We start from the raw sequence: 27,650 nt of genomic DNA on the forward strand, positions 1-27,650 counted from the left end.
ATTCAACAAAGCCTTCCCATTCCCCCAAGAATGATTCGGGGGAGATGTCATTTTTAGCTAATAGGCCTGTACCGAGGGGTTGCCAACAGATCTGGAGGAAAATGCCCTGTCCCTTGCATAGAGGGGTGGGTCTATAAAGTGCCATCCAGTTGCAGCCAATTTATGACAACCTCATAGGGTGTTCAAAGTAACATAAGAACATAAGCCATGTTGGATCAGGCCAATGGCCCATCCAGTCCAACCCTCTGTGTCACACAGTGGCCAAAAAAACCAAGTGCCATCAGAAGGTACACCAGTGGGGCTAGAAGCCCTCTCACTGTGCCCCCCCCCCGAAGCACCAAGAATACAAAGCATCACTGCCCCAAACAGAGAGTCCCAAAAATAAGCTGTGGCTAATAGCCACTGCTGGACCTCTGCTCTATATGCTTATCCAATCTCCTCTTGAAGCTGTCTATGCTTCTCACTTGCCTTGAAAGCCCCTTGTTGTGGTTGCTACAAATCAGTTGCAACTTGATGATGCTTATGTACGTAAGAGACCCTTCAACTGGAAAGGCCAGGAACTGACCCTGGCACATTCTGCATGTCAAGTAGATGTTCTAAGAACATAAGAGAAGCCATGTTGGATAAGGCCAATGGCCCATCCAGCCCAACACTCTGTGTCATTCAGGGGCTGAAACCCAGATGCCATCAGGAGGTCTACTAGTGAAGCCCTCCCACTGTTTCCTCCCAAGCACCACCGTCAATACCTTCTGGCTAATAGGGTATAAATCTATAGTCTGCTACTACTGAGCCATGGCCCAAAATAAATCTTGTCCACATGAAACTGCCTTATACTGCACTGGTGTTCCAGTGAATTATCTACTCTGACTGGCAGCAACTCCCCAGGGTCTCAGGCAGAGGTTTGTCACATAAGAACATAAGAGAAGCCATGTTGGATCAGGCCAATGGCCCATCCAGTCCAACACTCTGTGTCACACAGTGGCCAATATATATATATACATATATATATACACACTGTGGCTAGTAGCCACTGATGGACCTCTGGTCCATATTTTTAGCCAATCCCCTCTTGAAGCTGGCTCTGCTTGTAGCTGCCACCACCTCCTGTGGCAGTGAATTCCACATGTTAATCCCCCTTTGGGTGAAGAAGTACTTCCTTTTATTAGTTCTAACCCGACCGCTCAGCAATTTCATTGAATGTCCACGAGTTCTTGTATTGTGAGAAAGGGAGAAAAGTACCGTACTTCTTTCTCTGCCTTCTCTGTCCCATGCATAATCTTGTAAACCTCTCTCATGTCACCCCTCAGTAGATGTTTCTCCAAGCTAAAGAGCCCCAAGCATTTTAACCTTTCTTCATAGGGAAAGTGTTCCAACCCTTCAATCATTCTAGTTGCCCTTTTCTGCACTTTTCCCAATGCTATAATATCTTTTTGAGGTGCGGTGACCAGAATTGTACACAGTACTCCAAATGAGGCTGCACCATCGATTTATACAGGAGCATTTTGACACTGGCTGATTTGTTTTCAATTCCCTTCCTAATAAATCCCAGCATGGCATAAGTAAGTAAGATACTAACTTTTGCCATCGCCTTCCTTTTGGTGGTCTGCCATCCAAGAACTAATGAGGACTAACTCTACTTGTGTAAAGTGCTGTCAACTCACAGCCGACTTCTGGTGACCCCAGCAAGGGGTTTTCGAGGCAAGCGAGAAGCAGAGGTGGCTGGCCCTGGCCTTCCTCTGCAGAGTCTTCCTTGGTGGCCTCCCCTTCCAAGTACCGATCCCACTTCACTTCTGAGTGATGCTATTTAACATCTATACCAGAGATGTCAAACATGCAGCCCAGGGGCCAAATCAGGCCCCCGGGGGGTCTCCTATCAGGCCCCCCAAGAACTGGCTGTCATCTGCTTCCTTCTCCTTCCTTCTTCTTCCTTCTTCCTTCTTCTTCCTTCTCAACTCACAGCCGACTTCTGGTGACCCCAGCAAGGGGTTTTCGAGGCAAGCGAGAAGCAGAGGTGGCTGGCCCTGGCCTTCCTCTGCAGAGTCTTCCTTGGTGGCCTCCCCTTCCAAGTACCGATCCCACTTCACTTCTGAGTGATGCTATTTAACATCTATACCAGAGATGTCAAACATGCAGCCCAGGGGCCAAATCAGGCCCCCGGGGGGTCTCCTATCAGGCCCCCCAAGAACTGGCTGTCATCTGCTTCCTTCTCCCTCTCTCTTGCTTCCTTCCGTGTAACAGCTTGCTTTGCAAGGCTTGCTCAGTTGCAGAGGAGCTACAGAGCAAAACCTCTGTTTTCTCCATTGGCTGAGGCTCCTCCCATGACGAGGAAGTGGGGGAGGCAGAGCTTGCTTTGCCAGGCGCTCTCAATCCCACAGCAAAGCTACTGAGCCAAGCCTCTCTTCCTTCTATTGGCTGAAGCTTCTCCCCCTCCTGGTCCCCTGAGGAAGGAAGGAAAGAGCCAGAGCTTCTTTTGCCCAGTTCCCTGGATCCCAAAGATACAAAGAAATACAAAGAAAGCACCTTTAAGACCAATGAGTGCTAATGTTTTCAGTATGCTTTAAGTTTTTTTAAAAAAATCTTTAATTATGTTTGTCTGTGTCCTTTATATCTCTGCTGCCTAATCTTAAATGGTTACACACATAGCCCAGTCCAACACAGCCCGGCCCGACAAGGTCTCATTTATGTCAGATCTGGCCCTCATAACAAATGAGTTTGACACCCCTCCATGCCAGAGTTACCAATCTCCAGGTGGGGGCAGGGGATCCTCTGGTTTGGAGACCCTCTCCCCCCCACTTCAGGGTCATCATAAAGCGGGGGGGGGGGAGGGAAATGTCTACTGGGCACTCCTATAGGGAATAATGGAGAATTGATCCACGGGTATCTGGGGCTTGGGGGGTGGTATTTTTTGAGGTAGAGACACCAAATGTGCAGCATAGCATCTGATGCCTGTCCTCAAAACACCCTCCAAGTTTCAGAAGGATTGGACCAGGGGGTCCAATACTATGAGCCCCAAAAGAAGGTGCTCCTATCCATTATTTCCAATGGCGGGAAGGCATTTAAAAGGTTTGGGGTCCCTTAGGAGAGCCAGTTTGGTGTAGTGGTTAAGTGTGCGGACTCTTAGCTGGGAGAACCGGGTTTGATTCCCCCACTCCTCCACTTGCACCTGCTGGAATGGCCTTGGGTCAGCCATAGCTCTGGCAGAGGTTGTCCTTGAAAGGGCAGCTGCTGTGAGAGCCCTCTCCAGCCCCACCCACCTCACAGAGTGACTGTTGTGGGGGAGGAAGGTAAAGGAGATTGTGAGCCGCTCTGAGACTCTTCGGAGTGGAGGGCGGGATATAAATCCAATATCTTCTTCTTAAATGTGATGGCCAGAACTCCCTTTGGAGTTCAGTTATGCTTGTTCCAACCTTGCTCATAGCTCCACCCCCAATGTCTCCTGGCCCCACCCCCAAAGTCCCCAGATATTTCTTGAATTGGACTTGGCAACCCTACTGCATGCAAAGGTTCATCTGCTCATTCCCACAGGGACAGGACACTTTTCTCTAGAGCTGCAGGCACCTCTAATTGCAAAACTAATTCCAGGGGGAAGCTCCGGGCTGATATTCTTTTTGTGGGCATGACTGCCTCTAGCAACTGTCTTCCAGCCTCACCCCACGCTCGGGTGCAAGCTGCTGTGTGCATCGAAAGCAGAAGTCTCCGAGGTTGCTGAGTAGGCGTTTCTCTCAGCAGCGCTGGTAGAAGATGCTATCAACAGATTGTGCAGGGAGGGAGGGAGGGGAGCTGTGGTTTGTCTTCTCGAGTTTGTCAAGGGAGGCTGCTGAGGGGTGGGGGCTGGCAGATGAAGTCATGCGCTTGAACCCGACTGGCTTGGAAATCAGCCTTGCCAATTTTGGCGGGGCTTGCTGCTGAGCAGGGGGTTTTTTTGCAGCAGGAACTCCTTTGCATATTAGGCCACACACACCCTGATGTAGCCAATCCTCCAAGAGTTTACAGGGCTCTTAGAACAGGACCTACTGTAAGCTCCAGGAGGATTGGCTACATCAGGGGTGTGCGACCTAATATGCAAAGGAGTTCCTGCTACCAAAAAAGCCCTGCTCAACATGGCACAGCGGTATAGCCCAAACACCAGACTGCCATCTTGGAAGGTCAAGCTATGACTGAGGTGGGTGCTCCCTGGCACACACAGTGAAAGCAATATTCAGGGGTGGAATTCTAGCAGGTGCTCCTTTGCATATTAGGCCACACGCCCCTGATGTAGCCAATCCTCCAAGAGCTTACAAAAAAGAGCCTTGTAAGCTCTTAGAGGATTGGCTACATCAGGGGGTGTGGCCTAATATGTAAAGGCGCTCCTGCTAGAATTCCACCCCTGGTGATATGCATATGCCAAGTCATTTGATCTGGCGCCCAGGGCCAAATCTCCACCGAAGCACGGTTGCGGCTGGCACTGTGAGAGAAAGCAGCAGGCATAGCTGATGCCCATCATCTCCTTTCAGACCTGCACAACTGCAGCAATATAAATTGCTTTTGAATAAGGAGGTTCCCTTTCTAACTCCAGTGGCTAATGCTGGTTGTTGGTAGACCCAGCCTCTCTCTTTTTTGCCTAACCCTTCCCCCCAAGCTGTCAAAAAGATCTCCATTGCCTGCCAGTTTGCTTCCGGGGACAATTTGGAGAGATGAATAGTGTCGTATCCCATTTGGGATCAGGGCATGCAAAGGGGTGGCTCCAAGCATGTGAACCTATCAGCTAAAGGCCCTTTGTTTTGTGCTTCTGTTTTCTGATGATGTAGGCATCAAGGACATGCCTTTTCTGTTGTGGCACCAAGACTTTGGAACCCTCAGAGACTCTCATGACACCTCACTGTTTTTCCTTTAGGCATCAGATGCAAAGATCATTATTTTCTCAAGATTTTTGTTAGTTTCTCTCTCTTGTCTGCCTCATTTTTGTTGGATTGGCATAAATGTCTGCGGCTGCAGAACGGTTTTCTCTCTCCAGGCTCTTATTGTCTGTATTCAGGGCTTTTTTTTTGTAGCAGAAACTCATTTGCATATTAGGCCACACACCCTTGATGTAGCCAATCCTCCAAGAGCTTACAGGGCTCTTCTTACAGGGCCTACTGTAATCACTTGGAAGATTGGCTACATCAGGGGTGTGTGGCCTAATATGCAACTGAATTCCTGCTACAAAAAAAGCCCTTTCTGTATTGATGCCTCAAACTGTTTCTTCAACATTTTTTTTAAAAAAATCTCCCTTTCATCGCTGCTTTTAAAGAAGGTACTGCTGCTGTGGATTTTTGTGCCACTGTTTTGTTTTTCCTGATGGCTCTGTGTTTTTACTTGTTTGAATGAAAGCAGCTTTGGCAACGTTTCATTGAGCATACAGGGCATGAATAGTTCAAGTAAGTAAACTAGCAGCCAGCTGTTGTTGCTGCTTGTGAGAATGAATTCCTCTAAAGAGATGAGTTTGGGGGCGCAAGTGCAGATTTAGGATGCTACGGTGCACCACCAAATCTTGGCATGAGGCAGAAAAAAGCTCCACGTGATGTTCAGACTGCTGGCACAACATCGTGACCAGCACCCAGATCCAAAAATCACAACATGATCAGGAGACTGGGGCACCAAGATATGAGTCACTAAACAAAAAGAAAACCCAGACTGGACGTGCTCCAGAATTCTGCCTGGCATGCTCTCTCCAGTTAAAACTCACTCACAGAGAAATAGACAAGAATGCATGATCTATAACAGGGGTGTCAAACATGCGGCCTAGGGGCCAAATCTGGCCCCCAAAGGGCGCCTATCAGGCCCTCGAGCACCTGGCTGTCATCTGCTTCCTTCTCCCTCTCTCCTGCATCCTTCTGCATCACAGCTTGCTTTGACACGCTTGCTCAATCACACAAGAGCTACAGAGCAAAGCCTCTATTTTCTCCATTGGCTGAGGCTCCTCCCCTGGGGAGGAAGGGGAGGAGGGACCGCTTGCTTTGCCAGGCTCTCTCAGTCTTAAAGCAGAGCTACTCAGGCAAGCCTCTCTTCCTTCTGTTGACTGAGGCTCCTCCCCCTCCTGGTCCCCTGGGGAAGGAAGAAAGGAGCCAGAGCTTCCTTTGCCCAGCTCCCTGGATCCCATGGGAGAAATACAAAGAAAGCACCTTTAAGACCAATGAGTGCCAATGTTTTAAGCATGCTTTAAGTTTTACAAAACCTTTGTTTGTCTGTGTGCCTTATAATGTTTCTATCTCTGCTCCTGGCATTACATTTTATGACACACATGGCCCAGCGCAACAAGGTCTCAGTTAGGTCAGATTCTTATAACAAATGAGATTGACAGCCCTTATAACAAATGAGATTGACACCCCTGAAAAATCATGGCAACCTAGTGCAGAGAGAAGGGATGAAGAGAAATGTCCATTCTGAAAAGTCAGGTTGCCCAGGTATTTGATTGTCAACAGGGGAAGGATGAAGAAAAGGAAGTTCTTTCTATGGAATTCTCGGCTATAGGATGCTATGAGTCTCACTAGTGGATAATGGCCCTTCAAAGAAGATTTAGATAGATTGCTGGAGGTTATGGCCATTAGGGTGATCGGAGTGAAGCCTCCATGTCTGAAGGCAGTATACTTTCAATTGCCAGATTCAGAGGATCGCTGAAACAGAACTGAAAATTTTATGCAGATTTGAAATGTAGCAGAACATCCAACCTCCAGCTTCGATTTTGAACATCTTTAAATTGCACTTTAAAGAGTGCTGGAGCTGGAAGAAATCATCATAGAATTCAAAACTGGCAGCTTTGAAACTCTATGATGATTTCTTCCAGCTCCGACATTCTTTAAGGTGCTATTTAAAGATGTTCAGAATCGAAGCTGGAGGTTGGGTGAACTGCTACGTTTCAAATCTGGCAATTGAAAGTATACTGCCTTCAGACATGGAGGCTTCACTTCGATCACCCTAATGGCCATAACCTCCAGCAATCTATCTAAATCTTCTTTGAAGGGCCATTATCTGGCAGTTTTGAAACTAGGATTGTTTTTTAAATTAACTAAATGAAAGGTTAACATAAAACTGATTAAACTTGCTTGTGTGTCAGCCCACAAAATCTTGTGAAACAATCACCAACGTGGCCCGTTAGATACTGTCAAATATCAAATAACGTCTGCTGGGACATCTGACTGGTCTTGCTGCTGGGGAAAATAATGGTGACCTCAAAATGCTCATGCTGAGAATATCCAAACAGTCAGAAAAATATTTAAGTAATACTTGAAGCGCAAGTAGAAGAGAACTTTGTGGGACCAATTTCTTTCAGGGATATTCTGCACTCAGATCCAGCAAGGGCTATTTATCCAGCTCCCACCCCTTAATGAACAACCAGACATGCAAATGGGCGCTGAATATGTGCTCCCTGCTTCAAGTCAGTTGCCCAGGTCTGTGTCAGAAAACAGGATAATCCAGGCCTCATTTTGGGCAAGAGCGCACAGGAGCGGAGCTCCAGAACCTCTCAATTTTATTGTACTCTTCCTTTCTTAAAAAGGTAAAGGTAGTCTCCCATGCAAGCATCAGTCATTTCCGACTGGGGTGACGTCACATCACAATGTTTTCACAGCAGACTTTTTATGGGGTGGTTTGCCATTGCCTTCCCCAGTCCTCTACACTTTCCTCCCAGCAAGCTGGGCATTTATTTTACCGACCTCGGAAGGATGGAAGACTGAGCCACCCTTGAGCCAGCTACCTGAACCCAGCTTCCGCTGGGATCAAACTCAGGTTATGAACAGAGAGTTCGGACTGCAGTACTGCAGCTTTACCACTGTGTGCCACGAGGCTCTTTCTTTCTTATCCTCCCCCCAAATACTTGCTTCTAGGCATCACTGTTCAAACCCCCTGTGAGAATTTGGCTGAACTCTTGAGATCTGACAAACTTTCTAATAGTTTCTCCACAAAACAATGGGAAAATAACCAAAATGTATAAAGCAGACAGATGGAAATTTTTCTTTAGATGCTGGCCCGACCCATTGCTGCTGTTGGGGATCCTGACCGCGCGGTGAGGAGGCGCGAGGGAGGCCTTTACCCACCCCCTTGGGTCTGCTAGGCTGCGCTGGAGGGACATCTGGCACAAAACCTGTGCTGGAAAGAACAAGGAAGTTGAGACTTTGCACTGTACAATCACACTTTAAAGACATTCCAGTTAATATCTGCACTTTAGAGACACAACAGCACTTTATCTTGCCACAACATCTACCTCCAACTGCCTCCAAGCGGCTAATCTTCAAAAGGAACTAATGACTGGATTTTTAACTGCTAAATTGATTGGTGTTTTAGTTAACTAATGTGGATGTATTAATTAATTAATTGGCTATTTGATATAAAATATAATTTTTTGCAAATTAATTGTGTTTAAATTGTTGGGAGAGTCTTATAATTAATGAGCCAGCAGATTTAACTTAATTATTTTTAGCTAATTAATTAAAAAGGGAATTTTGGGATTGGGTTTAACTTGATTAGTTAACTGTTGGAATTGGCAGATATTGATAAATCAAGGGAATTAGATTGACAAGGGCAGAAAGGGTTGGGGAGTTAATTAATTGTGGGGAGGTGAGTTGTGTTTACATCTGGCCTAGGCTGAGGCGGAGACCAGTGGTGGATGACCAGCCTGGGGATTCCAGTACTCCTGGGGAGGGGAAGGTATGACAGTGGGAACAGACATCGATATAAGGGAAGGAGACTGAGACATGGTGGTCCTCGGCCCCCTTCCAGTCTGTGTCCCATCCTGACGGTGACAGGTAGTGGGGCCAGGTTGAATTACTCGCCTCTATCATTGGTGTTATGCAATGCCAGGTCCATAAACAATAAGACCTCAGTCCTCCGAGAGTTTTTGCTCGAACAGGACATAGACCTGGCTTGCATGACTGAGACCTGGGTGTGAGATGGAGGGACCGCAGCTCTCTCCCAAACGGCTCCCCCAGGATACTTGGTCTTTCACCAATTGCAGACTAGCGGGCAGGAGGGAGGGGTGGCTCTATTCATACGAGAGGCTTACTCCTTTTGGGCCCTCCCAGCCCCAGAGATCAATGGTATTGAGTGTGCTGGTCTGGCATGGGATGTTGGGGAGGGGTTGGCAATATGGCTGGTGTACCGTCCGCCTAACGTATCGGCCAGAGCCCCACCGTCCCTGATGGAGGCCATAGCAGGCTGGGCATTGGAGTACCCAAGGCTTATGATCCTGGGCGACTTCAATGTCGATGCTGATGATGCGACCTCCAGTCAGGCAATGGATTTAGTGTCATCCATGGCGACACTGGGACTCTCCCAACTTGTTACATCACTCACTCACCAAGTGGGGCACATGTTAGATTTAGTCTTTGCAGTCGGGGTTTTGGTGGATGATATTACTGCTGAGGTGGTGCCATCGTTGGACCACTTCGCCCTTAAGGCTCGTGTAGATGTTCCACCCCAAGCCCGTTTTGGCAGTGAGCTTATTTTGGCTCGCCAGTGTATCCTGATGGACCCTGAGCGGTTCCAAATGGTTCTATGGGATCCCTGCCCCCCTGGCGATTCTCTCAATGACCTGATGGAGTCTTGGCAGCGTCGGCTCTCCAGAGCCATCAATGAGATTGCTCCTCAGTGCCCTTGTGTTAAGCTGGCGCCGTGGTATACGGCAGCTGAAACGAGGGTTTAGACAGTTAGAGAGGCAATGGTGGTGTGCTCGAGACAAAGCGACTAGAACACCTTATAGAGAGTTTATGAGGTCCTATGAGATGGCAGTCAAAGCCACAAAGACGACCTACTTTGCGGCCAAGATTGCGTCTGCAAGTTTGCGCCTGGCACAATTGTTTAGGACAATTCGGAACCTTACAACACTGCCACAGGGCAGACCAAATGCTAGGGAATTGGAGATTGGCTGTGATGCTTTTGCGGAATTTTTTGCAGATAAGATCTCGTTGCTCTGCTGCAACCTCCCTGCCACATTGGAAACAGTACGTGAACTCGAGGCCCCATGCCTGTCTTCTGGACCAATTCTGGATTGCTTCGACATGCTCAGCCTGGAGGAAGTTGACAGAATCCTCTCCACTGTATGCCCAACAAGTTGTGAACTGGACCCTTGCCCCTCCTGGCTAATTAAATCTTGCCAGAGAGAGCTTAGATATCCTATACGGGACATCGTAAATAGATCTCTCTCGGAAGGGCTTTTTCCAACACCTCTTAAAGAAGCTGTGGTCCACCCTTTCCTGAAAAAAGCTACATCAGATCCGGCCGAATTGGCACATTATCGGCCGGTCTCGAATTTACCCTTTTTGGGTAAGATTATTGAGAGGGCAGAAGCATTACAGTTACAGAGTTTTCTGGATGATGCTTCCGTTTTAGATCCCCACCAGTCTGGCTTTCGCCCAGGTCATGCAATGGAGACGGTGCTGGTCGCCCTGGTGGGTGACCTCCAGCGACATCTGGATCGAGGCGGCTCAGTGGTGCTGATGTTGTTAGACCTATCAGCTGCATTCGATACGGTTGACCATCAGTTGCTGACCCGCCGCCTCGTCAATACGGGGATTCAGGAGCTGGCCTTGCAATGGCTTTCCTCTTTCCTTGATGGTCGGGGACAAAGGGTGGCGATTGGGGGTGAACTGTCCCAGAGGCACCCGCTTAACTGTGGGGTGCCACAGGGGATGGTGCTCTCCCCGATGTTATTCAACATCTACATGCACCTCCTTGCCCAGATTGCCCAGAGGTATGGGTTGGGCTGTCACCAATATGCTGATGACATCCAACTCTATCTACTGATGGACGGATGACCTGACTGTGTCCCAAAAAACCTTGACCTGGCATTGCAAGCTGTGGCAGGTTGGCTCAGGCTGAGTAGGTTGAAGTTGAACCCAGCAAAGACAGGTCCTTTGCCTGAGTTGTGGTGGTCTGGGCAGGGAAATCCTCCTACCAGAATTTGACGGTGCGCCATTGCAAATGGTGCGCAAGGTCAAGAGCTTGGGGGTGCTGCTGGAGCCTGCCCTGTCAATGGAGGCCCAGATAGCAGCCACTACTAAATCCGCTTTTTTTCCATCTTAGGCGGGTGAGGCAGCTGGTCCCTTTCCTGGAGCGCGGCAACCTAGAAACAGTGATCCATGCGACGGTCACCTCGAGGTTGGACAACTGTAATGCCCTCTACATGGGGCTGCCCTTGTGCCGTACCCGGAAACTGCAACTAGTGCAGAATGCAGTGGCCAGGCTGTTATTGGGGCTCCCTAGATGGGAGCACATACAGCCAGGGCTGCGGGAACTGCACTAGTTGCCAATAGTGTATCGGATTCGGTACAAGGTGCTGGTTATTACCTTTAAAGCCCTATATGGCCAAGGACTTGCCTACCTTAGGGACCGTCTCTCCCCATATATTCCCCAGAGGTTACTGCGATCTGGTTCTCAAAATCTATTGACAATCCCTGGGCTGAAGGAGGCCAAACTGAACGTTACTAGAGAAAGGGCCTTCTCGATCTCAGCCCCCCACTGGTGGAACCAATTGCCAGAAGAGGTGCAGGCCTTGCGGAACCTTGCTCAGTTCCGCGGGGCCTGCAAGACTGCTCTTTTTTCAGCTGGCCTTTCCTTAACGATCTTACAGCATATTGTTGAATGTCGCCACGGAAAAACTGTACGACGTATAACATCAAGATTTTAATGTTAATCTAATCTTAGAATGCTTTTTAATTACGACGATTAATTTTATAAATGTTTGATTTATAATATGTACGTACGTATAATGTGTATTGTTTTAATTGTTGAAGTACCTGTGTTGTGAGCCGCCCTGAGCTTGCTTCGGCAGGGAGGGCGGGATACAAATTAAATATTATTATTATCATCATCATCATCATCATCATGATGCCACCGTGGCCGCATAGGAGAAAGTAATTTTAAAAATATGATGGGAGTAATGTTTTATGATGACAGTTAAAGTTCAAGAAGCATTTTAAGGTAGATGCTGAGTAGATATAATTCAGTCTATTCAGTGATGTCAGGGTGTGTGTGGCATATGCAAATGAATTATGCCAATGCGTTGTGCTAATGAGGTCCGGCACCTCTTTTTCTACGAAATGACCTCTGGAATAATCTAATTTGCTATTTGAGGAGAACAGTTGGGTTTGGATCCTCCCCAGCCAAGAGTAGTTTAGTGCTGCTGCTCATTTTCTAGCTGGACTTTGCGTAAACTTTGCTGGACTGAATCCCTTCTTTTTTTTTCACTCCTAAAACCCTGCAATTCAACAGCAACCATTGCTGGGCCTGCAGATGGGGAACTTGAAGAGAACGCAATCAAAGATCTTCCAGACTTAGGGTCGCTAGATCCAATTCAAGAAATATCTGGGGACTTTGGAGGTGGAGCCAGGAGACATTGGGGGTGGAGCCAGGAGTAAGGTTGCAACAAGCATAACTGAACTCCAAAGGAAGTTCTGGCCATCACATTTAAAGGGACCGCACACCTTTTAAATACCTTCCCTCCATTGGAAATAATGGATAGGGGCACCTTCTGTGGGGGCTCCTAGAACTGGACCCCCTACTCCAATCCTTTTGAAACCTGGAGGGTGTTTTAAGGAGAGGCACTAGATGCTATGCTGAAAATTTGGTGCCTCTACCTCAAAAAACAGTCCCTCCCCCTCGGAGCCCCAGATACCCACAGATCAATTCTTCATTTTACCCAAAGGGAATCGGACTCAATAGGGAATAATGGAGTGTGCAGCAGGCATTCCCCCCCTCCCTCTTTCTGATGATCCTGAAGAAGCGGGGGGAGGGCCTCCAAAGCGGGGGATCCCCTGCCATCACCCGAGGATTGGCAGCCCTATCCAGACTGACCTAGCTGGTTTAGTCCAGATTGAATAGGCAACTTTAACTGTGGATAAACAGATTTGATTTGAGTAGAACCTTAGACACCAACAACAACTTCATAGTATAAGCTTCCACGAGTCAAAGCTCCACAGCGGAGCAGAAGTGGAGATCTGAGTCCTTTTATCCTAAGTGGGGAAAGTTGTAATGAATGCTTGTAAAGGATGTAAAAGGCACAATGCATATTGTAATCAGCTTGATTATGGCCGAGGGAAAATGCTGGAAGGCAGCAAATTAGCCTCTGCAGTGAGATAAAAATCCATGTCCCTATTCGGTCCTGGGGGGCTCCATGGTTTTGAAACTTGTTGGTCTCTCAGGAGTTACTAGACTCAAATCAAACTGTTCTACCGCAGACAAGCACAGCCGCCCTCTGAAACTGTGAATGAATTAGAAAAGAGTAAGAGTCCAGTAGCAACTTAAAAGATGAACAAAATTTGTGGCAGGGTATGAGCTTTCGTGAGTCACTGCTCACTTCTTCAGATACAGCTAGAACAGGAGTCCATCTGTCCTATATATTGGAGTGATTTCAAATGCCAAATGACATTAGCAGGCAAAGGACAATAGCAGGTGTGATTGGATTGGGTGTGATGTGCAGAGACGTAGAGGGCATGGAGAAATCTGCATCGGTGATGTGACAGGAAGCCTAGGTCTCGGTTCAGTCCAAGAGGATGCATTGTCTTGTGATTCGTTATCAATGGCAATTCAGCAGTCTCTTTTTCTAAACTCTCTGTGCAATTCCTTTGCAAGATAACTGCTGCTTTTAGGTCAGCGACTGAATGAATTACGTAAGCGCTTGTTTTTCTCCTAACATCTCTTCCCATTGCATTCAGGAAAAAGAGGGAGTTAAGATTCTTGACCGGATGACTCAGCAAAGGCAGAATAGTACCCAAATGGGTGTTTCCCTTTAAACTGAAGGCTGGTTTCAGATGAAAACTAACTAGAAGGCTTGTGAAAAGAGATTGAAGTTGATTGGGAGGGGGGACTGATAGAAGAGATTGAAGCTGCAGTTTTCAACAGTATTGAAGAAGCTGTAGAACAAAAGGAACATAACAGGTCACGTCCAATGAACAGAAAGTGAAAGAAGGCTTTTATTGGCTGTTAACTGTAACTTTACTCACCTCAGCTTGACAGTCACTATCCTTTTTGATATATTAATAACCTCTGTTTTACTTCCTTTTCCCCTCCAACTTTCTTTAGTCTTAAGAAAAAAGGTCAGATAGACATGCTATAAGATCTGGGAGGAAATGTGGAATGGTATAGTACAGCGTGTTCTCATCAGATCTTGGAAGCTAGGCAGGGCCAGTCGTGGATGGGAGACCACCAAGGAAGGCTCTGCAGCGGAAGGCAATGGCAAAGCATCTCTGCTTCTCGCTGGCCTTGAAAACCCTATGGGGTTGCCCTAAATTCAATTGCAGCTTGATGGCACCCATCCACACATACCCTGAGAGAAGCTCCAGGGAAGAAAAAGAGATGTGGAATTCACTGCCAACATGTGGAATTCACTGCCACAGGAGGTGGTGATGGCCACAAGCATAGCCACCTTCAAGAGGGGTTTAGATAAAAATATGGAGCAGAGGTCCATCAGTGGCTATTAGCCACAGTGTGTGTGTATATATAACATTTTTTGCCACTGTGTGACACAGAGTGTTGGACTGGATGGGCCATTGGCCTGATCCAACATGGCTTCTCTTATGTTCTTATGTAGATCAATTAGGAAATAACCTAATTGAGGGATTTTATTGTTACAAGTGACCTGAAAGGTCTTTTGAAGGTGGGTTGTGGGCTCCTTCCCTTCTGCTTTCCAGCAGTCTGTTGAAACTGAAGAGAGAAGCCTTCGATAAACTCCAGTTTGTGATGTCTCAATTCAAGCTTCTTAACAAACTGAATTCTCTCTCTCTCACACACACACACATCCCTTTAGCTAGGAGCCAGGATTCGACTTGGTGGTTGTTGTTGGAAAGTGCTGTCAAGTTGTAGTTGACTTAAATAAGAAGAGAAAGAGGGGATAGCATAAGTTAGAAAGAATTATAGTGAAAGAAATTGAAGGTACGTTGTGTTAATAGGCAAGATGTTTTTAGATTCAGTATATTCCAGAAACGGAAGCCATTTTTCTTTAGAAGATGTATTAAAAATGTCTCAGATTTACTACTTCATGCAACAAAGTTCTGTATAACTTGGAATTTTTAAAATAAACTTATCATCTGTTCAAAAAGAAAAGTTGTAGTTGACTTACAGTGACCCCTCATGGGGTTTTTGGGGCAAGAGACATCCGGAGGTGCTTTGCCACTGCCTGCCTCCAAATAGCAACCCTGGACTTTCTTGGTGGCCTCCCACCTAAATACTAACCAGGGCTGTCTTTGCTTAGCTTCTAAGATGTGACAAGATCAGGCTAGCCTGGGCTAACTAAGGCAAGGCTAAACTGGGTTACTGGGAAAGAAACAAACCCTAGTTTGTTATGGTGCTCAGATCTGGACATCCCAATGGAGTAAATTGTTTCAAACCAGGAAGTCTTCAATCTGTGTAGGAGGGGAGGATGACAATGGAGGACTGGAGGGAGTCTCAGAACAAACCAGGTTTGTGTTTGTCACAAGCAAACTCTGATTTATTTGTGATGCCTGAAGCCACACAGAAATTCATCAATGCTTCTGGGAGATGCTTTTCTACCCATCACTATATCTCCACATGCTATGAAAGGCAAGATTTATTCATTTATCACACTGGTAACCTCCAAATCTTTCCTGTGAGGAACTTCAGGTAGGACAAAAGTGAGACAGTTTGATCTCAGAGGCAATGACCAGGGATGGAATTCTAGCAGGAGCTCCTTTGCATATTAGGCCACACACCCCTGATGTAGCCAATCCTCCAAGAGCTTACAAAAAAAGAGCCTTGTAAGCTCTTGGAGGATTGGCTACAACAGGGGTGAGTGGCCTAATATGCAAAGGAGCTCCTGCTAGAATTCCACCCCAGCAATGAGTGACTGGCGCTAGATTATCCACTCGATTTCATGATCTGAACCCCGATCTCCTTGGTCTGACATTCTGTTTTCTCCATTGGCTGAGGCTCATTCCTTGGGGAGGAAGGGGGGAAGGCATAGCTTGCTTTTCCAGGCTCTTTCAATTGCATAGCAGAGCTACTAAGCCAAGCTTCTTTTCCTTCTATTGGCTGAGCCCCCCCCCCCCCCAGTCCCCTGGGAAAGGAAGGAAAGAGCCAGAGCTTCCTTTGCCCAGTTTCCTGGATCCCATGGGAGAAATACAAAGAAAGCATCTTTAAGACCAATGAGTGCTAACGTTTTAAGCATGTTTTAAGTTTTTTAAAAAAAATTGTGTTTGTCTGTGTCCTTTATAACATTTAAATCTCTGCTACCCGATCTTAAATAGGTACACACATGGCCCAGCCCGACATGGTTTGGCCCAACCCGACATGGTTTGGCCCAACCCGACATGGTTTGGCCCAACAAGATTTCATTTATGTCTGATCCGGCCCTCATAACAACTGAGTTTTACACCGCTGCTTTAGAGAATCCTCTCCGTGCCACTTCTCCTGTCAAACATCCACTCCATGTCTGCCACAAAACTCTTGCATATTGCCAAGGATTCTGGATGCTCAGTTCATGTGCAACATAGATCCAGTTTTTTAATCTGCATAAATCGTGCGTGTGTCCTAGAACATACCCACTCCCTGCTGTCTCAAGGCTGCACATTATAAACAAAGTTCAGGAGCATGCTTTGGAAACAAAAATTGTCTCCTCTTTCTGACTGATCTCTTCCTTCCTGCTAAAAACATCAGAAGAGCTCTGCTGGATCAGAGCAGTGGTCCATCTAGTCCAGCATCCTGTTTCACATGGTGGTCAACCAGTTGCCCCGGAGGGACAGCAAACACGGCAAACCGGCCAAGGCATCTTCCTGACATTGCCTCCTAGCTCTGATATTCAAAGACTGACTGCGTCTGACTATGGAGGTTCCTTTTAGCCACCATGGCTAATAGTCATTGATGGACCTCTCCTACATGAATCTCACTTTCTTATAAAGCCCACTATGCTCATGGCTGTTACTCTGTAGATGTACAGCAAATCCCACAGTTTACTAGTTGAGTAAAGAAATACTTCTGATATCTGGAAGATTTGCTTCATTTGTACCCAACCTTTCTCCCTGGAGAGCCAGTTTGGTGTAGTGGTTAAGTGTGCAGACTCTTATCTGGGAGAACCGGGTTTGATTCCCCACTCCTCCACTTGCACCTGCTAGAATGGCCTTGGGTCAGCCATAGCTCTGGCAGAGGTTGTTCTTGAAAGGGCAGCTGCTGGGAGAGCCCTCTCCAGCCCCACCCACCTCACAGGGTGTTTGTTGTGGGGGAGGAAGGTAAAGGAGATTGTGAGCCGCTCTGAGACCCTTCGGAGTGGAGGGCGGGATATAAATCCAATATCATCATCTTCTTCTTCTTCCCCAGTAAGGATTCAAAACATCTTACATCTTTTTTCTCTCCTCCATTGTAGTCTCACAGCAAACTTTTGAGCAATGTTCCCTCTAAGCAGCAGAGTCTTGTGAGTAAAAATTCTACTTTGTGAGCTCCTGGCATTAAAGTTGTGAGCTACTGCATAAATTATTGTGCTCTGGGGACATCCTTCCTGAGCTAAGACAAAAATGTGTGAGCTGGAGGCTAAAAATCTGTTAGCTAGCTCACGCTAACTCAGCTTAGAGGGAACACTGCCTGGTTAGGCTGAAAGAATGTGACTGGCCTACAGTCACCCAGTGTGTGGGCAGAGTAGGGATTCAAACTTGGGTCTCCCGGATCCTTGTCCGACACCCCAACCACTGCACCACACTGCCCCCACACCCTAAAGCCCCAGGGTTTCCATGCAACATATTTCAGCAAAAGAAGCCAGAATCATTCTATATTTTAAAAATGAGTCTCAGTTTTCATTGCAAAAGAAGCCAGCTGACCTAAGAAAGAAAGCAACCCTGGTTTGGTGGGGCTATCTGAAATGGGAAGCAGACAGGAAAGGCATTCTGGATATGACAACATTTGGGTTGTGGAAGGTTACGCTCAGCTAGTTCAGGGCGGCCTCTGGGCCGACAGCAAAAGACTGGTGTGCTGAGATTAAGGAGGTGAATTGTTTCTAGGCCTTTTATCTGCCTGACAGGAAAAGAATCACTTGCTAAAATTCCTGGATGGACTCAGATAAGAAAAGAGCCACCAGCTTTCTCAGTTAAGTTATGTTATTGCTTAGATTTTCCTCTTTTTTTTGCTTAAAACACACCCAATGTATGAGAACAAGTTTTTGAATCCAATAGCACCTTTTAAAGCCAACAAAAGTTTATTCAAGGTATGAGCTTTCGTGTGCAAGTAGTACACTTCTTCAGAAATGTGCTTATACCATGTATAAAACTTTGTTGGTCATAAAGGGGAGGGATGGTGGCTCAGTGGTAGAGCATCTGCTTGGTAAGCAGACGGTCCCGGGTTCAATCCCTGGCATCTCCAATTAAAAAGGGTCCAAGCAAGTAGGTGCGAAAAACCTCAGCTTGAGACCCTGGAGAGCCGCTGCCAGTCTGAGTAGACAATACTGACTTTGATGGACCAAGGGTCTGATTTAGTATAAGGCCGCTTCATATGTTCAGAGGTGCCACTGGACTCAAAATTTGTTCTGCTGCTTCAGACCAACATGGCTGCCCACCTGGATCTATCTTTACTGAATTTATTGTTAGAGCAAATCTGATAGAACACGGAAGGCAGGGTAAAAATACTTTTTAATCCCACCCCTCTACTGAACAGATATCCACAGATCAATTCTCCATTATCCCCTCTGGGAATTGGTCTCTATAGGGAATGATGGAGTGCCCAGCAGACATTTCCCTCCCCCCCCCCACTTTCTGATGACCCTGAAGCGGGGGGAGCGCAGCACCAAAATGGCTGCCACAGGAGGCGGAGCCAGCCACAATCTGATTGCCATAGCTTAACTTCAGTCACACAGTGCAGATCTTTAGAATCATTTCGAATCATAGAGTTGGAAGGGACCTTCAGGGTCACCTAGCCAACCCCCTGCACAATGCAGGAAACGCACAAATACCTCCCCCTAAATTCACAGGACCTTCATTGTTGTCAGATGGCCATCTAGCCTCTGTTTAAAAACCTCCAAGGAAGGAGAGCCCATCATCTCCTGAGGAAGATATCTGCATAGTCAATTTAAAGATATCTGCTTAGTCAATCAAGTCTCCAATAGTCAATTGAAAGACCTGATCGGCAGAAGCCCCACCTGGCCCCGCCCACTTCCTAAAAACACTTGGCGGGTGCCAGAAAAGGTATACACAGGCATCGTGGTACCCACATATGCCAAGTAGGGGAGACCCCTGCTCTATTTTAAACCCATGGATTTGGATGGATTGGAGTACTTCTGCATAGGATTACACTATGTTATCCCCATCAACCTTTTGCTCTTGGCATTCCTGCAAAGAAATCTTTGTTTCCTCCGCCACTTTCTGTGCATATAACTGTCAATGTGTGATGCATTTGTCTTTCTGCAGAACTTCTCCTTTGGAAGCCAGCCAATCAGCAAGCCAAGGGATTAGCTTTCTGCTTCATCGAGAGACGCAAGATAATGATCCAAACGGTGAAGCATCGATGGTCTAAAATTAGGAAGTGAAACAGCAAAAAAAATATGGGCCCAGGGAGCAGAGCAGAGCCATTAACATCAGTTTTTACACCCTGGGTGAGATCCTAACTTCAGTGCAGCACAAGAAATTTGTGTGTGTGTGTTTTTGTTGGGGGGGGGAGTAGGTAGCACCCCAACCCCTTTTCAACAGCACCTTTGGGAGAAAGCGCACCCGGACTGCAGGACCACAGACAGTGTTTAAGAGAGAGACAGAAAATAAAAGTGTTGGAGGGGGGAGGGACTGGGAAAGTGTTAGTAGAGGAGAAATTTGCATGAGGGAAAGTGACCATCCATTCCCCTACCAGTTGGTCCCCCTAAAATTTCCTCCCCAGCTGCTTTTATCCTCCATCTTGCTTACACCAGTCTTGAACCCTCACCATGGGAAACAACTGGAGCTAGACTCCAAGGGGGACGTGTGTAGTTTCCCCATTACAGATGCCAATACAGTATTAGCAGCAATGGGGCATCTACATGGCAGTAGGTTTTCCTGTCCCAGTCCCCTGATAGCAGCCCCTCCCCCCACCATGGACTTTCTCTGTTTTTAAACATCAGTAACTCTCTGGAACACTTTCCCTTGGAAGAAAGGTTAAAGCGCTTGGGGCTCTTTAGTTTGCAGAAACATGACTGACGGGTGACATGTCTTGATAGAGGTTTACAAGATTATGCATGGGATAGAGAAGGCAGAGAAAGAAGCACTCTTCTCCCTTTCCCACAGTACAAGAACTCATGGGCACTCGATGAAATTGATGAGCAGAAGGCTTAGAACAGATCAAAGGAAGACCTTCTGCAGGAGGTGGTGGCAGCTATAAGCATGGAAAGTTTCAAGAGGGGACTGGATAAATATATGGAGCAGAGGTCCATCTTAGCCACAAGGTATGGAATAGTGATGGGATAGTGATGCTGTGTATTCTTGGTGCTTGGGGGGGCAACAGTGGGAGGGCTTCTGGAGCTCTGGCCCCACTGGTGGGTGGACCTCCTGATGGCCCCTGGGTTTTGGCCACTGTGTGACACAGAAGGTTGGGCTGGATGGACCGTTGACCTGATCCAACATGGCTTCTCTTATGTTCTTATAAGATGATGTTATAACGTTGTTCTTGAAAAGCCTTACAGACCGGGTCAAGCCCCTTAGAGGATCTTGAAGGGGGGAATATAACATAGGGATGCCAACCTCCTGGTGCCACCTGGTAATCTCCCACTATTACAACTGATCTCCAAATGACCAAGAGCAGTTCCACCGGAGAAAATGGCTGCTTTGGAGAGTGGACTCTATGAACTTGTACCCTGCTGAGGTCTCTCCCCTCCCCAAATCCCACCATCCCCAGGCTATGCCCTCAAAATCTCCAGATATTTCTCATTCCCTCCAAGTGGGGCCTGGAGAACTCTCAGAATCACAGTTCACCTCTCCAGATAGCAGGGCTCAGTTCCCCTGAGAAAATGGCAGCTTCAGAAGATGGTTTCTATGGCATTATAACTTGTTGAGGTTCTTCCCCTCTCACCCCCCCAGGCTTCTCCCCCCCCCAGGGTCAGCACTGCCACCAGAAGAAGAAGAATTGAAGATTTATACCCCACCCTTCTCTCTGAATCAGAGACTCAGAGTGGCTTACAATCTCCTTTATCTTCTTGCCCAACAACAGATACCATGTGAGGTAGCTGGGACTGAGAGAGCTCTCACAGAAGCTGCCCTTTCAAGGATAGCTCTGAGATAGCTATGGCTAACCCAAGGCCATTCCAGCAGCTGCAAGTGGAGGAGTGGGGAATCAAACTCAGTTCTCCCAGATAAGAGTCCACACACTTAACTACTACAACAAACTGGCTCTTTAGGCAAACTAGGCAATTGCCTAGGATGCCAGCCTTCTGGGGGCTCCATATTGGGGGGCCCCCATATGACTTGGTGATGTTATTGGTATGGGGGGAGCACCAGAAGTTAGCCTTTCCTAGGGTACCAGACAGTGTAGGGCTGGCCCAGTTTCCAAATCTACAGGACTTTCCCAACCTGGAGCAGTTACGTAGATTTGAGTTCAGTAGCTCCTTAGAGACCAACGAGGGTTTCAGGGTAAAAGATTTCAAGAATCAAAGCTCCCTTCATCAGACATGCTACATAGGAGGAGACTTTAGACATTTCCCCAATGAGAATCTATTCCTCCAGTTCCTGAAATGGGAAATTTTCCAGGGACAATTTCCATCCCAATCTGTCCTGACTCCACTCCATTAGCTCTCCAAATATGGTTGGGTGATCATGGGCTTGGCCCCTTCAACTGCCAGGACACGGCTTCATCATTTGAGAGGTTTGTCCTGTTGCTGGGATGAGGGAGGGAGGAAGGAAACAGGGGTTGCTTAGCGACTACACATGTTTACCTGCTCCCCTGGGGGAAATAAAGGGACGGTTTGTTTATGCAGGATTTCAATCCCAGCCTGTCCCCGGGGGTCAGAAAGGACTGCAAGGAACAGCCAACAAGAAGCAGCGTATCCGTCCGGAACAATTAACAATGTCTCCTGATCTGACTAAACCTAGACATCAAATCCTCTCTTCCTCCCTCCCCTGTGTGTGTCCAAAGTGCCCTCAAGTTGAAGCTGACTTATGGCGACCCCAGCAAGGGGCTTTCAAGGCAGGTGAGAAGCAGAGGTGGTTGACTATTGCCTTCCTCTGCAGAGCCTTCCTTGGTGGTCTCCGATCCAAGGAATGAACCCGCTTAGCTTCCGAGATCGGATGAGATCGGGCTATACTGTGCCTCCCCACCCACCCCAATCCTGTTCATTTTCTATTCAGTTGGATTGTCTATTGGGAGGTGACAGGGACTTTGAGAACGAGGTACAGGCTCAGAGTTATGAGGATTGCGCCCCCCCCCCACGAGTGTTCCCTCTAAGCTGAGTTCGTGTGAGCTAGCTCACAGATTTTAAGCCTCCAGCTCACACATTTTTGCCTTAGCTCAGGAATAATGGCTCCAGAGCAAACTAAGTTATGCAGTAGCTCACAACTTAAATGCCAGTAGATCACAAAGTAGAATTTCTGTTCACAAGACTCTGCAGCTTAGAGGGAACATTGCCCCCAACTGAATTATAGCCAGTGTAGTGTAGCGGCTAGGATGTCAGATCAGGATCGGAGGCCCAGGTTCGAAAACCCACTCTGCTGTGGAAGCTGGCTGGGCGTCGTTGCACCAGCCCCCTTCTCTTTTGGCCTCGCCTACCTTGGAAGGTCGTTGTGAGGACAACAAGGAGGGGTGTTTTGAGCTGCTTTGGCCCCCTTGGAGGAGCAAAGTAGGGGCGTAACTATCTCAATTAAAAAGAAAAAAAACTGAACCCAGGAGTCTGAATTGGGTATCCAACTGGGGAAAGGGTCTCAAGTGGGGGTGGGTGTTGAAATGTAAAGCTGCCTGTCTGGCTGATGTGGTAGAGATTGTGGAGGGGGGGCAATCTATGCGGCTCAGAGATGCTGGTGGGACAGCTAATGCAGGAAGTCAAAGCAGGAAGTCAGAGGCCGCAAAGCCGGAAGTGTCTGTTGTTGCTGATAAGGGCTGCCTGCTGAGAAACAGGGGCTCAGAAGTTGCCTTCTTGTGGGGTGGGGGTTGGAGGGGGGCTTTAAATAGCTCTTCCATCTCCTATAATAAAGGCTAGAGGACTGAGGTGGGGGGGGCAAAGGAGGAATGGGGACACAGCTTCCTGCATGACTACCAAAATTGTGGGCATGATGTGTGTGTGTGTGGGCGGTGTTAGTTAGTCCTAAACTTCTAGCTATTGTTTCTCTTTATCTGGTAGTAAAAATGCCTGTGTGGAATCTTTCTGCACCTTGGTAGCTAGACAGCAAATTCCATAAACAGCAATGAATTTCTCCAGTAGCCCAAGTTGCAGATTCAGGCCAAGCCTAGCATGAGAACCACCTTCCCTATTAAGCCTAGGAGCAGAGCAGCCAGCCAAGGACAGACAGTTTGGTTTAGTGGTTAAAGCGTTCAACTAGGATCTCGAAGATCCGGGTTCAGATCCCCACGCTGCTGGGGAAGCTCACTGAGTGGCCTTTAGCCCAATCCCACACCCTCAGCCTAGCCTACCTCACAGAGCTGTGAGAGTGAAAAGGAGCAAGAGGGGCCATGGCTCAGTGGCAGAGCATCTGCTTGGCATGCAGAAGGTCCCAGGTTCAAATCAGGGATCTCCGGCGAAGAGGATCAGGTGGCGGGTGATGTTGAAAGATCTCTGCCTGAGCTGTCTGCCAGTCTGAGTAGACAATATCGACTAGGGTCAGGTCTGTGCTGGAAAATACCTGGAGACTTTGGGGGTGGAGCCAGGAGAGGGTGGGGTTTGAGGAGGGGAGGGGCCTCAGCATGGTGCAAGGCCACAGAGTCCACCCTTCAAAGTAGCCATTTCCTCCAGGTTAAGCTGATCTCTGCCAGCTGGAGATCAGTTGTAAAAGTGGGAGAACTCCAGGCCCCACCTGGAGACTGGCAACCCTAAATTTACTGACAGTCAGTACTCGGAACGCTGTTCTGGCTGGCTTGGTGCCTGGGGACGTGGCCTAATATGCAAATGAGCTCCTGCTGGGCTTTTTTTTGGTTGAAAAACATGTGAAACAATGGTGACATCAGGGGGTGTGGCATAATATGCAGATTAGTTCCTGCTGGGCTTTTACTACAAAGAAAGCCCTGCTGACACTGATGGACCAAAGTTCTGATTCAGTATTAGGCAGCTTCATGTGTTCAAGAGGGAGATCTGGGTTGCCAACTCTGAGTTGAAACATTCCTGGGGAGGGAAGGGGCTTCAGTGGGGTATTTTATCTGAGGAACTAATCTCTGAAATCAGGAGATCTCGTCTAATTTCAGGAGATCCCCAGGCCTCGCCTGGACATTGGCAAACCTACATGATCATCCTGAACTCCATGGAGGTAGGGCGGGATAAAAATACACTAAATCCATAAGGTTGCCAGCTGATCTGGTGGGCAGAACCTGACCTAATCCTGTGTCTTTCAGGGCAGATTGATCTGCAGGTTCAACAGAATGCTTTCCGCAATAGGGAGATTTTCACTTGTGAACGCCTGTGCAGCTAAAGCGATCGTCAAAAGCCTTTGAGCAGAGGCCCCTAGCCAATATTTGACAGCAGCGAGAGGCTGGGAGGGCAGAGGGCCTCTGCTTCAATACCTCCTCGGTTTGTGGAATCAAGTTTTTGACGTGCTGTATTCAAGATCACCTTCTAGTACTTAAGGTTACTTCCTTCAGGGTAATATTCCCCCAGGGCTTTGATTCCCTCAGGCGGTCTGTGTGTGTCTGCTCCAGTCAAAACACACACACCACACACACACAAAAGGCAGGAATCCAATAGCCTCTCAAAGACCTACATCTGGTGAAGGGAGCTGTAGTACATAAAGGTTTTAAAATTTATGGTAGGAGGAAAACTTATTATTCTTTAAGGTGCTATAAGTTTGTCTTATTTAGTACAATCACCTTCTTTTTTTTCTGGCAGGGCTGTTATACCTTCAATCTCCATCGCTATTCCTCTAAATCAGAAAAAAAAAGCTTCCCAGTTGTTTGGATCTTAATTTGCCATGCACACCATTCTTAAAAGCACATAGATCAGCAGGATCTTTAGCAACAACCCTGCAAGGTAAGCTAGGACCGCAGTTCCTGTATTACAGATAGAAGGGATCAGATAAAGTAACTGACAGTTTAGCCGAGGTGTGTATTCTGGCTTACCATGGTGGTAGCAGATTTTATTGAACAAAGAGAAACCCGGCATGTGGAAATCAAACTACAAATGACTACTGCTATGTACTAACATTTCATCTACATTTTAACGCTGCTGTATTATATGGACATGTGTTTTAGTGGTATAACTCTGATAGATTTGTATTTCTGATAGGTTCATGCTTTTTATCTGGTATATGACTGTTATAATAAAACTCAAGCTCAAACACATGTAGGAAGATTCCCCTGTTGCTTTATGTTCATGCTGGGAAAAAGGTTTTGACTGTGTTGATTATATTTCATGTGTTAGGATGCTATTTAAAGTCATAGGAACAGAGTTAATTTAAAAAATTGTCAACCCTGCATATTGTCCATGTTCTAGGTCAGGGGTGGCCAACGGCAGCGCTCCAGATGTTTTTTGCCTACAACTCCCGTTAGCCCCAGCCATTGGCCATGCTGACTGGGGCTGATGGGAATTGTAGGCAAAAAACATCAGAGCTACCATTGGCCACCCCTGTTCTAGGGTAAGAAGCTGATAGTACCGAAGTGCTTGCTGGAAAGCTGGGTTGCCAACTTATTAGCGGCCCCTGCTCTTCTGCTTTTAACAGCTGCAGAAATCTGCAAGCGATGATACTTATTTCCCTGCTCTAAAAATATTCACTTGCAGAACAAAGAGCTGTTAATTGCAGAAAAGCAGAGGCTAGTAAAAAACGAGAGTTTGGTTGTCCCACCTCCTCCCTCCCTCCCTCCTTGGCTATCCAGCAACAATACTGAGAATTCTAAAAAGACTAATGGTTTCGGCATCAGAGTAACTATTTCTGTCTCTTTTTTTTGGTAGATGAAGAGTTCACTCCCACACCCATCTCGAACACTGATGCTGAATTTGCTGTCAAAATGGCATTGGAACAAAGCTGGAGTCCAGTAGCATCTTTAAGACCAACAGAGTTTTATTTAACATGTAAGCTTCCGTGTGCTTCCCGCTGAAAATAACTTTGTTGGTCTTAAAGGTGCTACTGGACTCCTGCTTTTGTTCTATTGCTTCAGACCAAACACAGCTGTCCATCTGGATCTATCAAAACGGCATTGTGTTTCACTAGTCTGGTTTTACGCATAAGCCTGGGTGTTTCTAAAAGTTACCATTCAAGTGGATTCAGTAAGACACTCCAAGATGATACAGTGCTTGCGGGTAAGATAGCTGTTAACATACATCCCTTGGAAATGGTCAGGTGTACAGGCAAGCAATATTTTCACACGTTGTTCCAGCACAGAGCGATCCAAGAAGATTGTCCCTAGAACGGGGTGCCTGTGGGAGCGGTGGCCTCTTAGCCAAGCTGTGGTCTTGGCAAATACCCAGTCTTGCCACCCTCCAGAGCTGACCCCGACAAGAACAGCTTGGCATTTTTTTTTTTTAAATAGATCAGGCCAACCCTAATCTACAGCCGAGCCCAGTCAAGACCTGCCGGTAAGACGTTACAAGATGCCCTGTGTGTTGATTACAAATCCTTAAACGGTGTTGTTTAGGCACGACTCGGCCTGCTGGGGGTTGTCAGTTGAGAGACAGAACAGTTTATCTCAACTGTGATTTAAAGAAAAAAAAAATCTAGCTTAAAAAAAAAAATCAATAAATTTCTCCAAGAACACACCCATTAAAACCAAGTCTGATTCCGCGGGATTTCTAAATCAAGGCAGAGGCTTAACCGAAGAAGGTCTGAAACTTTAAGACTCCTGGTTGACAAAACCTAATCTGTGATAAATAAGAAAATGACCCCTAATTTTGTTTAAGTCATAAATTGATGTGAAATCTGAGGGAAGTGGGGGAGGGGGAGCGGGAACAGCACTCAAAATCCAAAAGGAAACATGAACTGACCTTTGATGTTGGAGAGGAGCTCCATTTGAGGGGGGATCGCCGTGACCCCGACACTTCACAGCCATCCTCGAACTGTGATGGTTTGGTGGGACCATTGTAGGTATCCCTATAGGAATCTCCTTTTCCCTTTGCACCCTGGGAAACTGGAGGAGAGGGAGCCCTGTCTTCCCTTCTCAATGTCGTGGGGACCCCAATTTATTCCTCTGAATAATCGGCCCGGTCAGTCTTTGTAGTGGAAGGGGCTCTCCTCTTCTTGAGCTGAAGGCGTCTCTCGTGGTGGTTTGGTTTGGGTTTTTTGAAGCTCAGAAACATCAACCACCACGAAAGGGAAGGAAGAGGAAATTTTTTTGTACCAGAAGGAAAGAGCGGAGGGGGGCCCTGTTTCTGGAACTGGGTGTGTATGAGAGAGGAACTGTACCAGAGACAAGCGCAGAGCAAAACAGGCAGAGAAGAGGGCGAAGGAAACCAGTGGCTGATGGAGCCTGGCAATCATCTCCAGAACTTACCTTGATGGGGCAATCCATGGCACGCCTCTACCTGCCGCTTCCCGCCTAGAACTCCATGGGCAGCTGACGGAGTTACATTGGCAGGGGCCGATCTTGCACGGGGGGCCGGATGAACAGGGCTTGGGTGTGTGTGT

The 27,650-nt window shown here is 47.2% G+C and overlaps 1 protein-coding gene across 3 annotated transcripts in view; it reads right to left on the reverse strand.

The window, feature by feature from the left end:
- Positions 1-27,650, reverse strand: part of LOC132585947 (retroviral integration site protein Fli-1 homolog) — a 57,420-nt gene extending 29,770 nt beyond the window's left edge. For all 3 annotated transcript variants that reach the window (XM_060257823.1, XM_060257825.1, XM_060257826.1), the window contains exon 1: positions 27,517-27,650. In XM_060257823.1, coding sequence (XP_060113806.1) covers positions 27,517-27,534 — 18 coding nt within the window. In that variant the 5' untranslated portion in view covers positions 27,535-27,650. The remainder of the gene's footprint in view (positions 1-27,516) is intronic.

Source organism: Heteronotia binoei, chromosome 17, assembly GCF_032191835.1.
Source record: "Heteronotia binoei isolate CCM8104 ecotype False Entrance Well chromosome 17, APGP_CSIRO_Hbin_v1, whole genome shotgun sequence".
In the NCBI taxonomy this organism is placed as follows: Eukaryota; Metazoa; Chordata; class Lepidosauria; order Squamata; family Gekkonidae; genus Heteronotia; species Heteronotia binoei.